Raw genomic sequence first — 11,903 nt, forward strand, 5'->3', positions numbered from 1 at the left:
TTATTTACAGTCTATGGTTGAGATTCATAAAGACTTGTTAGAGCACTATAAAATGATCCACTAACTCGAACACTAGCACTACACCCCTGCATACAACACTGTCCAGCGGGCAAACTGTTCATGCTGGAGCTGAGGGGTTCAAAATAATCAACTTTACCTTCTTCATTATTATAATCTCTGTTCTTTTGCAGTAAACATTACACTCTGTGTTAGGTGAATGGGTAACCTGTGTGTTTGGTGTGTTCGCAGCAGGTTTCAGGGCGTAAAGAGTAAAATATATTCGGCCCACTATGAGACTCATCGTGGCCAAAAATACAACAGCTGTTTTTGTCGAAAGATAGTTAATTAAATGTGAACATTTACAGAATGTACTTTTTTGCACTAAAACAAAGGGAAAAATTTGTGGAAAAAGTTCTCTTAATTTATAGGTTATTATGTTATGATTTTACTGGTCCGGCCCACTTCAGATCAACTTGGGCTCCCTGAACTGAAATTAGTTTGACGCCCCTGACACGTGTTGACATAGGCTTTACCCATCACATGCTGAGACTGATAGCTTTGAGCGAGCGGCAGTATCACACTTTATGAAAACAGAACACCATGAATAATTTATTATAGCAAATTTAAAGCCACTTTAAGGAGTTTTTCACTGGTTATGAAACAGACTGAAATGAACTGTAATGCCTCTTTACAGGGGCGTCATAGTGGGGGGAAAAGTGGGACTGACTACCTAGAGCCCAAGTGGGGAGGGGGGGGGCTTAATGGCCTGAAAGTTTTCTACTACGCTTTTCTTTTGTTTTGTTATAACTGCAATAAGATAACTAAAATTGTCTGAATACATAAACAACCTTCAGAATTCCTTTCTGGAGAAAAGCGGAGTTTCTGTTTCTGTTGGACCGGAGCAGTCTGTCAGCAGGAGGCAGCTCCTGGGGAGCTGAGTGGACAGCTCTTTAATGTGGATGCGCGATTATACGCATATACAATGGGCTAATAGTGTGATTTAAACAGTTGTCTACGCATTAAAACCGCTTGTCATTGTCATATTTTCATAGCATGAAGTGTGGGCTGAATCTGACTGACAGTAAACTGTAGGTTTGTAGAGTTTTATTTGACTTTGTGAGGTTAGATTATACCAATTAATGCCCCCTTGTTGTTATTCAACAAGTCACTTGGCTTCAAATAATCTTGCTCAAAGACATGGACAGTCTAAAGGTCAATATTGTTCAGTTACATTTGGAGACATTGTAAAAAAAATAAATATTGATATTATATTTTTGTTTAATGCAAATAAACCAGTATTATAGCAGCAATGTTATATTTTGTAGGGATGGCTGTGGTAATGGGCCCTACTGAGATATCTTTTCAGGGGGCCCAGAATTCTTGGCGACGCCCCTGTCTCTTTATGACCTACAAAAGCAAACAAGACTATTAGCGAAAAGATTTACAATTTCTGAATTGTAATTTTTACAGCCTGCAACTACTGTGAGGGGGGTGTTGTCAGGTGAGTTGGTTCACAGCAAGGTCAAAGAAACCCCCTTTTTTTGCTTTTTCACAGCATTCATGTTGAGTGATACTTTGATTGTTATTAGAAACCAGGATGCGATTTTTTATCAGAAGACACACCTTATATGAGAAGCTGTAAACAAGATACATCATAGAGTGCGCTAACATCAACACTGAAAGAAAGTTCCTTACACTCAAAGTAATCATCAATTATTTCAATGACTTGAGGGCCATTTTACCCCCTTAACCCTCAGGACGAGTTAAGAAAAGAGCAGTAAATGCAACATTGGTCATTGGCTTGAGAAAGTGTTTGCTATAGATTCATAATTTTCTGGACTTTTTAAACAGCAGTATTATATGAATGTGAGTGCTATGGTTGTGGTTTATATTAAATTGAGGTGTCCTGCAAAGACGTGTTTAGCAAAGTTGTGTCGAAAATAATAAAAACTTCACTTTGATCGCTGCAGACGTGCAAGTACAGCAGGTGCAAGCTCAAACATGCATTTTGGCAGTAATAAATGTATATGTACTGGTTCATTCACCAAGGAAATCATAATCCTTAGCATAACGTTGCTATGACAAGTCAAAGTGTTGTTGCTTGTTCCTTTTTGTTAGCATTATTTTGATTTTTTTTTGTCTTTCACTATGGTGAATTTGAAGAAGATCACAAACACAGAAGAGTAAACTCTTAGCTTTACATTTGACATGGTGTTTTAATTGCAGCAGTCATGTTGGACACAAAACAGAGATGTGGCTTTGCTTACATAACAGAGGCGATGGATTGTATATTATCACAAGTATGACACAGTAAAATTCCTTTAAGACCCGACAAGTATCTTAGCATCAGAACTATATCATCCACCATAGCCATATTTTTCCAGAAAACCTATGACGTGCTTTCTTTTAAATGATCAAGTTATATTGCATTTCCGATGCTAACAGAGAAAGGAGAACAAGAACCTTTCAATGATAGAACAGCATGAGACTTTATGTTGTTTCATCATACAGTCAATTGTTTAAAAGTAGTGAAGTACATTAGAACTAGTAACTGATCTATGAAGCTAGAGGCATTGCAAGTGTGTATCTACATTATAATGAGGACCTGTGACCGTTTTAAAGACATAAACACATGATGCACCACCAAGGCTGTCTTTTGGGTGGTGGGACTTCAACCAGCCATTCCAACTTTATCACTTTATATCATCTTCAGTCTCCTCCACAATGCATCAGGCCCATCTTTCAGGTATTCTTTTCATATAATTCTCTGTATAAAAGGTGAACTAGTAAACATATGATAGACAAAACCAACATACTTCCAAAAATGTGCAACAATGTTTTTAGACTGCCAACACCAACACAGAAAAATTTGTAACCTCCAATCTTGTTTATCATTCAGTTTATCCACCTGTACCTGCTATCCCCTAATGAACACATTATCTATGTAATTATAGGTATATATTTAAAAAAAGAAAAGAAAAAATAGAAGCATTGCTCCTGGGAAAAAGTCTTTGCATGATGTTTGAGTAAAGAGAGACAGTGAGGGAGAAGTGTCAGAAATGCATCACACCCTCCTCCTTCTCCAATCCCAATAGCTAATCCAATGCGACGCAAAGGACAAACTTTTGTGTCATTGACAAACAGCTGTTTCTTCTTTCACATTAACTGCAGTTCATTGCTCTTCTCCAAGGTCCCTCTGTCTCTCCTTGTGGCCAGCCATGCTGTATCGCTAGCAGTGGATCTCAGGTTCATGCTGGCTCTCCACTGTCTCTCACATCTTGCCAGGCGCAGGAGGCATCATGCCTGGCATCCCACCAGACATTCCAGTGTTGGGTCCCAATAGGATCTGGAGAGGAAAGAGTTGGTCATGGATGGCAGTGTATGTAAGTTATTCATGGGTGTTCTTGTTATGTTCAGCATGTCTTTCTGTTCATACTGCTTTCATCCTAACTACCACTGTAAATATCATCGTTTACCATAATGCATCTTATGTGACTACTCTCTCAGATGGACACTCACCTGTCTCTGTTGTTGTAGCTGCTGCTGCTCCAGCTGTAGTCTTTCTGTTTCAAACACGACAGGCAGCACTAAGATCATGAAGGAGGTAGTACCCACCCAGAGAGCGGCGCGGGAAAAACTGAAACAAGCAAATAACCTGATTAGTTTCTGAGCAAGATAGAGAACCTTCCCATGATTTACAATGTGTAACCATTTTAAAGTTGATAGTCTAGCTCTGGGATCAAACCATCTTGTTCTATTGTGATACAATGACACACTATATAACAATGTATTATTACTGTCAGACAAAATTCAGGAATTCACCTGTAAAATTTCTTTGCCATTGACACGGAGCATTGTGCAGACATCTCAGCAGCTGTGCGGACTGTGTCAGGAAACATTTCTGTGAGGCCCCACAACCTCTCCATCAAGGTCTCATCCAGCTGAAGGAGACAAAACACAACGAGTGAGTGATCAAGAAGTTTATAATATCATAAACAGAAACAAGCAGACAAGGATTTAGCAGCTTGGATAATACTTTGTCAATACTCAAATATGTGCAGGTTAGTTTTGACACATCTGTACAAAGGCATTACAATTAATAACATAAAAAGCAATTTAATAGATGTGCAAAACATGTGTTCGAGCGCTTCAACGAGGTTGTATGCTAAGAACAGACAGTTTGTCCCAGACAGCAGGCACTGCAGGCAGGACTTAGCCTTGAGGTAGCCATGTTCGCTAACCAGGATTAGCCATAAAGCTGGCACGTGGAAGCAAAGCGGTGCAAATGTGTTAAATATTATTTTTCATCAAATCAAAGTTTCCTGAAAACATGTAGCAACATACGTCTTCATCTTCATCGTCGTCAATCTCGTCCTCGGGGGGCCGGGTGGCCACCGGGCCCGCAGCTGGGGACAGCTCCTCGATTGCGGCCATGTCTCCTGAGCTCCGGTCTCCGTGCTGTGAGGACGAAAGGTCGGTGGCAAAAAGAAATCAAAAATATGTTTAAGGGGTTCAAGATGATTCTCCTCCGGCTTCAGTAAAGGTAATGCTAGGAGGCGTACATTGGTTCAACGACAGTCTGAGGTCACAGTGGGAAAACGTGAGGCTGGTCTGGGAAGTGACGGATTACAGGTCAGGGGTCATTCTGAAGCCTGCCAACAAGGAAACAGCGCACTCTGCTGGGGCGGCTGTTTAACAACAGCATGTGGTGTCAGCAGTACAATCATTTAGTGAATGTGAAGTATTTGGATGTTCTGCCTAGAATTTGGTCTCCCAATTTGTATTAAGGGTTCAATTTGTCATAAATGTGACCTTTGATTATTCATTATATTCAAGATAGTAATGTATTATTTGAAAAAAACTTTGAAAAAAGCAAAATGAAATAAGTGTTTAACAAATTGTTTGGTCTGAACCGTCTATATTGCATAGTGTGTAAAGCTGTGCCAAACAGTAATAAAACACAATGACATTGCAAAGGCGGTTGCACCTCTGTTCTGTATTGTTAGGCCTATGGGCTAGATGTACTGTATATATTTTGTATGTATTCTGCACTTAACATTATTAGACTCACTTATATTATCCATAATATAATCTGAAGTTATTATAACTTTTTATTATTTCTATTTAAACTTGAAAATCATTGAGAGCAAGCCCTCATTTACAATGACGACGAGCATATAAAAGAAACATTAAAATGCATGATTAGCAAATAAAAGATGTAACCCTAAAAGAATGATGATCAGTTAAAAACAGACAACAATTAAAAGTAATGTTACAACCAATGAAATAATGTTACACAAAGTTGGTTAAAACAGGTACAATCAGAGGTTAAAATAGGTTAGTAAAATGATTAAAAGTGGAACTGTTTGTCCATAAATCTAACAAAATTGTGCTTCACTGCATACTTAAAATCCATTTGACAAGATATATTACTGGAAAATGTTTTGAAGTAGCTCTTTGGTGGTATCAAATGGTAAGATATCTTTATTGCCATTGTTATGGTGTAACAGTGAAATTTGAAAGGAGCAGTCCTCCAGATGCCTAAAAAAGAAATAGTTTAAAGTCCAGTATTTAACTACAAGAAAACATAATATACATAACAGTTTAAACAGTATAAACAGTATACACATTGACAGTAGAGTATGTAAATGGTATCTGGAAGAGGTAAACATTAGTGAATACAAATGATTTAGACAGGGAAGTCAGTCATCAGCCCTTTTAAATCTTGATTACTGTTTATTCAGCACAAAAGGAAAGCTTTAGACACTAAATTGAGTTTCAGTATCTGTACTCTGTGGGCAAAATTCCTCTTTCTGTTTATTTTTTTCTTATTTTTTGGATTAAGCTGGATTAGTCACCATCATGTGACAAGTGATTCTAATTTTGGACTGTAAAGGGGGAAGCACGGAGCCTAAGTGCTTGATATTTATTCTCTCTTTTTCCAACTAACTTGTTGTTGCTGGGAAAAATGAAAGGGGGCTGATCATGGAAAAGTTCTGGGATCCAGGGATTCCTTGTTTACATCCTCTCGGAGTACGCTGCGGGGGCGGGGTTGGCTCCGCCCTCATTCTTCAGGCCTGACGTCATTGTCGCCTGTGTTTTTTATGAATGAAGGAATCCAACCTCAGAGAGCAGCGGAGTAATTCCGGGAAAAGGCGGACTGACATTTTGTCGCCAGAGTCGCTTCGACCTAGCAGGTAAAATATCATCTATTTTCTAAATATTGAAGGTTTCTAAATACAGCTGTGATTATGTGATCAACTCAGCAGCAGGATCCACCGGGGGCTGAATAACCAACAAGGACAAGTGAGCAGGCAGCTGTTTGCTTTAATCTGCTTTAGCTTACACCGTTCATGCTAGCTGCTAACACTTCACATTACTAGCATGTTTAAGATGATGCGGATTCATCGGCCCTCTACCTCATGTTTACGCTTCCTTACTTGTAACATGTTTTACTAGATGGGGGTTTCCACCTTCTTGTTTAACTGTATGTTTTGTAACGATGTATTGAGGTTATTTAAGTCTTACTAAAATGGATGTCGAGGGCACTCGTGATGGCTGTTTACTATAGCAGCAGCAGCGCTTTGACTCCTCTCCCCTATAAGGGTAAGGGTGGATTCTTCATGGAGCTGGGGGAATAAATAGACTTTCTTTGACTTGTTGGTGTTCGCCAGTCTTCTTGTTAAAAACAGATCAGATGTAAGGCTGTGTAACTTTATAAACACTACGTTTAGGGATGTTACGTTCACTTGTTGCGTTCGTCTTTACACAGCGTTCCTTTAAAACTACTCAGTCCTCTAAAGGGATATTTAGAGCTAAGGAACGACGTGGGCATGCTGTACTGTTTAGATAAATACAGAAGGACGTGGTTACAGCCGGTTTTCCTGGGTCTGGACCGCCTGGCTGAGCACACGGTTTATTGCTGAATCACCCTGACTTTACGAAACAACGGCGGTCTGCTCGGTTTACAGAGTCCACCAGGAGGGTTGGACAGCCTCTTGATGCAACCTCGACTTCCCACGCCTGTCGGGAAATTAAATCCATCCTCAGCAAAATACAGAGTATTATAAGAGCTGTTTAATGTCGCGTTTTACATCAAGACCCTCCATACATGCACTGAAGGCCTACTTGTGCTGGTAGGAGCATTTCTCCGTTGTAAAGTCAGTAATGTTGTTTACCTAAATCTATATAAAGTCAACACCTTTTTAGGCCTGGCTTTAATGATATAGTATTTAATTGTTTAATGTTACAATAACATCTAGGTTCAATAATAAGCAATATGTTGGACAACAGTCAAATCTAAAATGAAACACCTGTTTTGTAATGGGTTTGTAGCCTTCTGTAACTGAATGTGTTTTCTTCTCACGAGAAAGAAAGTAGAAAAACACTTAAAATTACTGAAAATAATTCAGATTATACAAACAACACAAAGATTTAGTGTCAAAGTTTGTGATCGAGGGATTTCCCCAGGCTTTGTCACAGACTGCTGCTGCCATAAACAAAACCTCATTCAGCATTTTGTCACAGATTAATTTACTGAGGCTATCAAAGATCATAAATACTCCCTGTGAATACTTGAATGGAAAATATGTGAAGATTGAGCTGAAGACAACAATATCATGTCTGCATCTGAAAATGTACAAAGCAACAATTTATCTTATCAGTGAATCTGCCAAAAGGTCATCAGCAACTTCAAAGCAACCGACTCGCTCTAATTTGGCATTACATGCATATGTAACATTTAGTTTGTGACATTTTTTTCATGTCTCCAGACTGAATGAAAACCCCTTCACTTAAAAAAAACCCAACGTTGCTGTAAATGTGAAAGTGAGCGCATTCACTTCATGAAAGCAATATGGGAAAACACCCTGTGGTCTAGTGATGTCAAGGTAAAACATGTCTGGAGAATGATCTTAATGTTTTATGGAGACGGTGAGGCTTCTCCTCCTCAGCATCCTCTGTGCTCTGCTGAAATGAATACAGCTCAAATAGCTCCAAGCTAAAGTGCAGAGTCATTTTATAGTTATGACAGGGATCTGCAGCAAACCACCAAAACAACCAAGTGACTAAGAGAAGAAAGAAGCAGGTCAAGTTGGCCCGATTGGATGTTGGACTTTAATCCCAAACAACATCCGAGACAGGGAGTAGAAAGTCCTTGTGCAGTGTGTGTGAACGGTTCAATAAGAAGAATGTGAGAAAACCTCCAAATAAAGCAGTGTAAAGGCAGGACAGACTTAAACAAACACTCATACTGCTGTTATTACAACATGTTACTGGAAGCAGCAATTTTCAGTCTGTACAAACAGTCTTGGCATTTAAGTCGTACTCAGCGTTTTTAAAGGGTTTCAGCTGTTTGTTGGTTATTGTCCCTGAAATGTCACCTGAATCAGGTAGAACTGTAGCCTGTCATCAGACACTTTCACAATCAAACTTTTGAGCCGTTGGTGTTGTGTTGACAAGAGGAAGTGTTGAGAGGATTGGTTAGGACACCTGCTTTGAGCAACCAAAGGGTAGACACATGATGACTTCCTCTGTGCAATTCCAGCTAAGAGGGAAAGGCATGCTGCTTTCAAAACCCCCCCCTTCCTTTCATATCAAACCATCAAGTTTAATCAGAGAGCTCGTTTTGGAGAAGCATGAAAGAGCACTGGGTTCTCCTTTTCTTTATCATGCATGACTAGCTGTCTTGTGAGCGGATGGTAAATGTCAGACTCAACTTGAACCAAAACAACATGGTCACATGTGATAATGTACCTTTGTTTTAATGTGTGTGTGTTTGTCCTGTTTCTGCCCTTCCAGAGTGTGTGTATCTGTGTTGACTGGTGCCTGGGGAGACACTTTAGACAGTTGGACCATGACGTCAGAAAGAAGTAGCAAAGCCCTGAAGGTAATGTACAGTCATGAATGAAACCTTTAGATTTAACAAGGAACACAATGTTGAAAGAAGTTTAACATCCCTTTTATTTGTTACTTTTTAGAATCGCTTGTCTTATGTCTATTTTCCCTTCCTCTCTTCTTTCCTCTTCTTCTCCAGGTGAAGCAGGAATGTGGCGAGAATGTGCCCATGCTGTCGGACAGCGAACTCATGTCCCTCTCAGTACGAGAGTTGAACCTTCACCTGCGTGGCCTCTCCCGTGAGGAAATCCAGAAGCTAAAGCAGCGCCGTCGCACCTTAAAGAACAGAGGCTACGCCGCCAGCTGCCGGGTCAAACGTGTCTCACAGCGTGAGGCGCTGGAGCAGCAGAAAACAGAGCTGCAGAGGGAAGTGGACCGGCTCGGAGCTGAGAACGCCGGCATGAGGAAAGAGCTGGAGGGGCTCGGCGCTCGTCTCGCCGCCCTACAGAGGTTCGCCAGAGGCTTAGAAGCTGGAGGAGGCCACCTGCTCGCCACCGCCCCACGCCTCAACACCGCCTCCGTCATCACCATCGTGAAGAGCCCACCACAGCCGCACCCACAGAGGGAACAGGAGCCATCCTAGAGGAAACTTCTAGAACCAGACTGAGGGGAGGGACGCACAACCTGCAATGCAAACACACACACTTACACTTACACATGAATATACTACACACGCAAACTGATAACAGGAGGACAACTTTAGCAGGAAAATACCAAACTCCTGCCGATAGAACTCCTTCATTCACAAAGAATTACAAGATTTATTTAGGCCTGTATGACACAGTGATGACAGGGGTGTGTGTAACATCACCTTAAACACAACAACTGTTCTTAGTTTTCAAAAAAACGAGCCAGGAACAGTCAAAAAACTCTGATCAGGACCAGTGGAGGTGTCCTCTACTTAAAGACTCTGCAGTTTAGTTGACTGAAATGTACCTAAGTGTATTTAGCTATTAAAATTTAGAATAATGTTGAGAACGATGCAGCAGGTTAAATGTGAATGAAGCAAATCATCAAACACACACGTGCACACACTCACACACGCACAACCCCCCCCACACACTCATTCCCCTGATCCATGCAGGGGTGTTCTCGTCAACTAACTGAACTCTGACTGAAGCCAGAACATCATCACCAGAGTTACTGCACATCCTCACGCTACCGTTTCCATCACAGATCACTAACGCTCGGGGAACTCCTCTCTGCTTCACCTCATGGCATCTGACCAACAGCAGAATGCTAGGCGGGGTGTAGCCCACCTATGTGCAGCTTCCTCCACCTTTTACAGTGTCTGCATTCCTGGTACAGTTGTAGCTGCTGGCTGTCTCTTGTATTAGCCCGGCTCATGTGTCTCTGCTGCTGTGCCCCAAAGTGTGAGTCACTTTTTTTTTGTTAGTCATTAATGATGAGTTTCTCAACCTTGGTGTCACTTGATCTGTAGGCGAGGTCATGGGAGATTTGAGGCACATTTGATGTCATTTCTATGTGTCTAAATTTAAAAGTTAAGGAGGAAATCCTCTATATTATCAAAGTAGAGCTTGGAGGAGCAGAAAGGAGAAAACACAGTCCAGAAAATGTTGAGTAACACTGCATTTGTGAATGTCCATTCAGTGAAATTTCAAGTATAGGGTTTCACCTGTTGCCACTACTCCCTCCCTCTCTGTTTCAGGGAGAGCAGATTAATACTGCTTGTGCACATATTTCTCACAGCAATGCAGTGCCTTCAGTGTATGTTGGAGTTAGAAGCATGCAAACCTTAGAGGGAAAGGTTAAAACAGGCTGTAATTGCTCCTTCTTGACCACACATTACTTTGTTCTCTGGATTCTCCCTTATTTCGCTGAGCTGTAATCCCTCACTGCTCATTTCACAATCCCTACTGTGCAGTAACTTTGCTACAGTCTGCTATGGCTTCCCTTTTTCATATCTGCTAGACTCCCAACAAAACATGTTGGTCATTTTGCTAAAAAAGTGTAAAAGCAGAGTCACATCTGGTAAGAATTACGCTCAAGGTTCAATGCAAATCCTCTGCATACATTCCCATTGTGTGTTCTTTATTTGTACCGTTTGTATGTGCCGTTGAGAGACGAAAATGTTGAGTGACATTTATCAGAGATATATTCTATATTTTATTTGTATTTAAAGGTAGATATTATGAAAAGACAAGCTAACGAGTGCTGTGATGTTCTATATGTTTTCAGAAGTACTTACTTATGACTAGTCCGGGGATATTCTCTGTCTAATTATTGTGTTGTGTGGCGATGATGATTACTTTTACAAAATGTTAATTATTATTATTAGTCATGTAGAAATATGCTCAAAGCCAATGGCCATATTGCTGTATGATGATTTCTCTGTGTGTGTTTTTGCTATGTTTGTACTGGCTTGTCATAGTGGATTCTTGGAGGGATTTTTATTTTTCTATGATGATTTGTGATGATGTTGTTTGTCTGAAAAATTAAGGTCACTTCTGGATTGGCTGAGTGGAGCAGAACCGCGAGACTTTTAAGGAAAATAGAAAAGTGGAAAGAAAGATTTGGATGAGGAGAAGGAGAAAAGAAGGTTAAGGAGATGTTGAATGATGGAGAGAGAAAGTAGGCAAGTAGGACTGGGAAGGAGGACGTGGAGAGATGTGGCGCTTTATTCACTTGAAAACCTCCATCAGCCAAAATTTCAGCGGAGACTTGATCTGACAGGCTGGATCTCATGGAGTCTGGGCCACTGAATAGTGCTAGCAATATCGTTTCTAAGCAGTCATTGTATCACATTAGATCATGTTGACAATTAACTCCTAAAGATATGAGGCATATATTTAGCTATATGAATATCAGTGTGGCAAAAGCATTTATTCTCAATACTTTAACGTCTCACTTCTGTCAAACTGTGCTGGATGTTTTGTAATACCTGCAAAACAAAAATGGTTTTTGTATTTATTACTTGTATTTTTTCTATTGTGAAAATTTAAGTACATTGTCTATTTTATATATTAATTATAATAAATGTTGTACAT

The 11,903-nt window shown here is 40.3% G+C and overlaps 2 protein-coding genes across 3 annotated transcripts; one reads left to right on the plus strand and one right to left on the minus strand.

Moving 5' to 3' along the window:
* Positions 1-2,191: 2,191 nt before the first annotated feature.
* Positions 2,192-4,685, minus strand: LOC117830291 (mitochondrial import receptor subunit TOM22 homolog). Of its 2 annotated transcripts, XM_034708345.1 has the most exons (5): positions 4,563-4,685; positions 4,345-4,458; positions 3,823-3,941; positions 3,520-3,637; positions 2,192-3,346 (listed from the first exon to the last, which is right to left on the minus strand). In XM_034708345.1, exons 2-5 carry the CDS (start codon positions 4,432-4,434, stop codon positions 3,272-3,274), a joined length of 402 nt encoding a protein of 133 aa, XP_034564236.1. In that variant the 5' UTR covers positions 4,435-4,458; positions 4,563-4,685; the 3' UTR covers positions 2,192-3,271. The 2 variants fall into 2 exon arrangements, with proteins under 2 accessions (XP_034564236.1, XP_034564235.1); XM_034708344.1 differs by having other exon boundaries at positions 4,345-4,658.
* A 1,384-nt stretch (positions 4,686-6,069) lies between these two features.
* On the plus strand, positions 6,070-11,373 carry LOC117830371 (transcription factor MafF-like). The gene is made up of 3 exons (XM_034708468.1): positions 6,070-6,197; positions 8,800-8,887; positions 9,035-11,373. Exons 1-3 carry the CDS (start codon positions 6,109-6,111, stop codon positions 9,476-9,478), a joined length of 621 nt encoding a protein of 206 aa, XP_034564359.1. The 5' UTR covers positions 6,070-6,108; the 3' UTR covers positions 9,479-11,373.
* Positions 11,374-11,903: the final 530 nt, after the last annotated feature.

Source organism: Notolabrus celidotus, chromosome 18 (assembly GCF_009762535.1).
Source record: "Notolabrus celidotus isolate fNotCel1 chromosome 18, fNotCel1.pri, whole genome shotgun sequence".
In the NCBI taxonomy this organism is placed as follows: Eukaryota; Metazoa; Chordata; class Actinopteri; order Labriformes; family Labridae; genus Notolabrus; species Notolabrus celidotus.

What these genes read in the sequence shown, in the direction of transcription:
- LOC117830291 (XM_034708345.1), bottom strand. Translation starts at nt 4,434, where the DNA reads ATGGCCGCAATCGAGGAGCTGTCCCCAGCTGCGGGCCCGGTGGCCACC. An exon ending in ACGACGATGAAGATGAAGAC is followed by an intron (nt 3,942 to 4,344) that starts GTATGTTGCTAC and finishes TGTCTCCTTCAG; the next exon opens with CTGGATGAGACCTTGATGGA. An exon ending in AGCTACAACAACAGAGACAG is followed by an intron (nt 3,347 to 3,519) that starts GTGAGTGTCCAT and finishes TTTCCTCTCCAG; the next exon opens with ATCCTATTGGGACCCAACAC.
- LOC117830371 (XM_034708468.1), top strand. Translation starts at nt 6,109, where the DNA reads ATGAAGGAATCCAACCTCAGAGAGCAGCGGAGTAATTCCGGGAAAAGG. An exon ending in GAGTCGCTTCGACCTAGCAG is followed by an intron (nt 6,198 to 8,799) that starts GTAAAATATCAT and finishes CTGCCCTTCCAG; the next exon opens with AGTGTGTGTATCTGTGTTGA. An exon ending in GAAGTAGCAAAGCCCTGAAG is followed by an intron (nt 8,888 to 9,034) that starts GTAATGTACAGT and finishes CTTCTTCTCCAG; the next exon opens with GTGAAGCAGGAATGTGGCGA.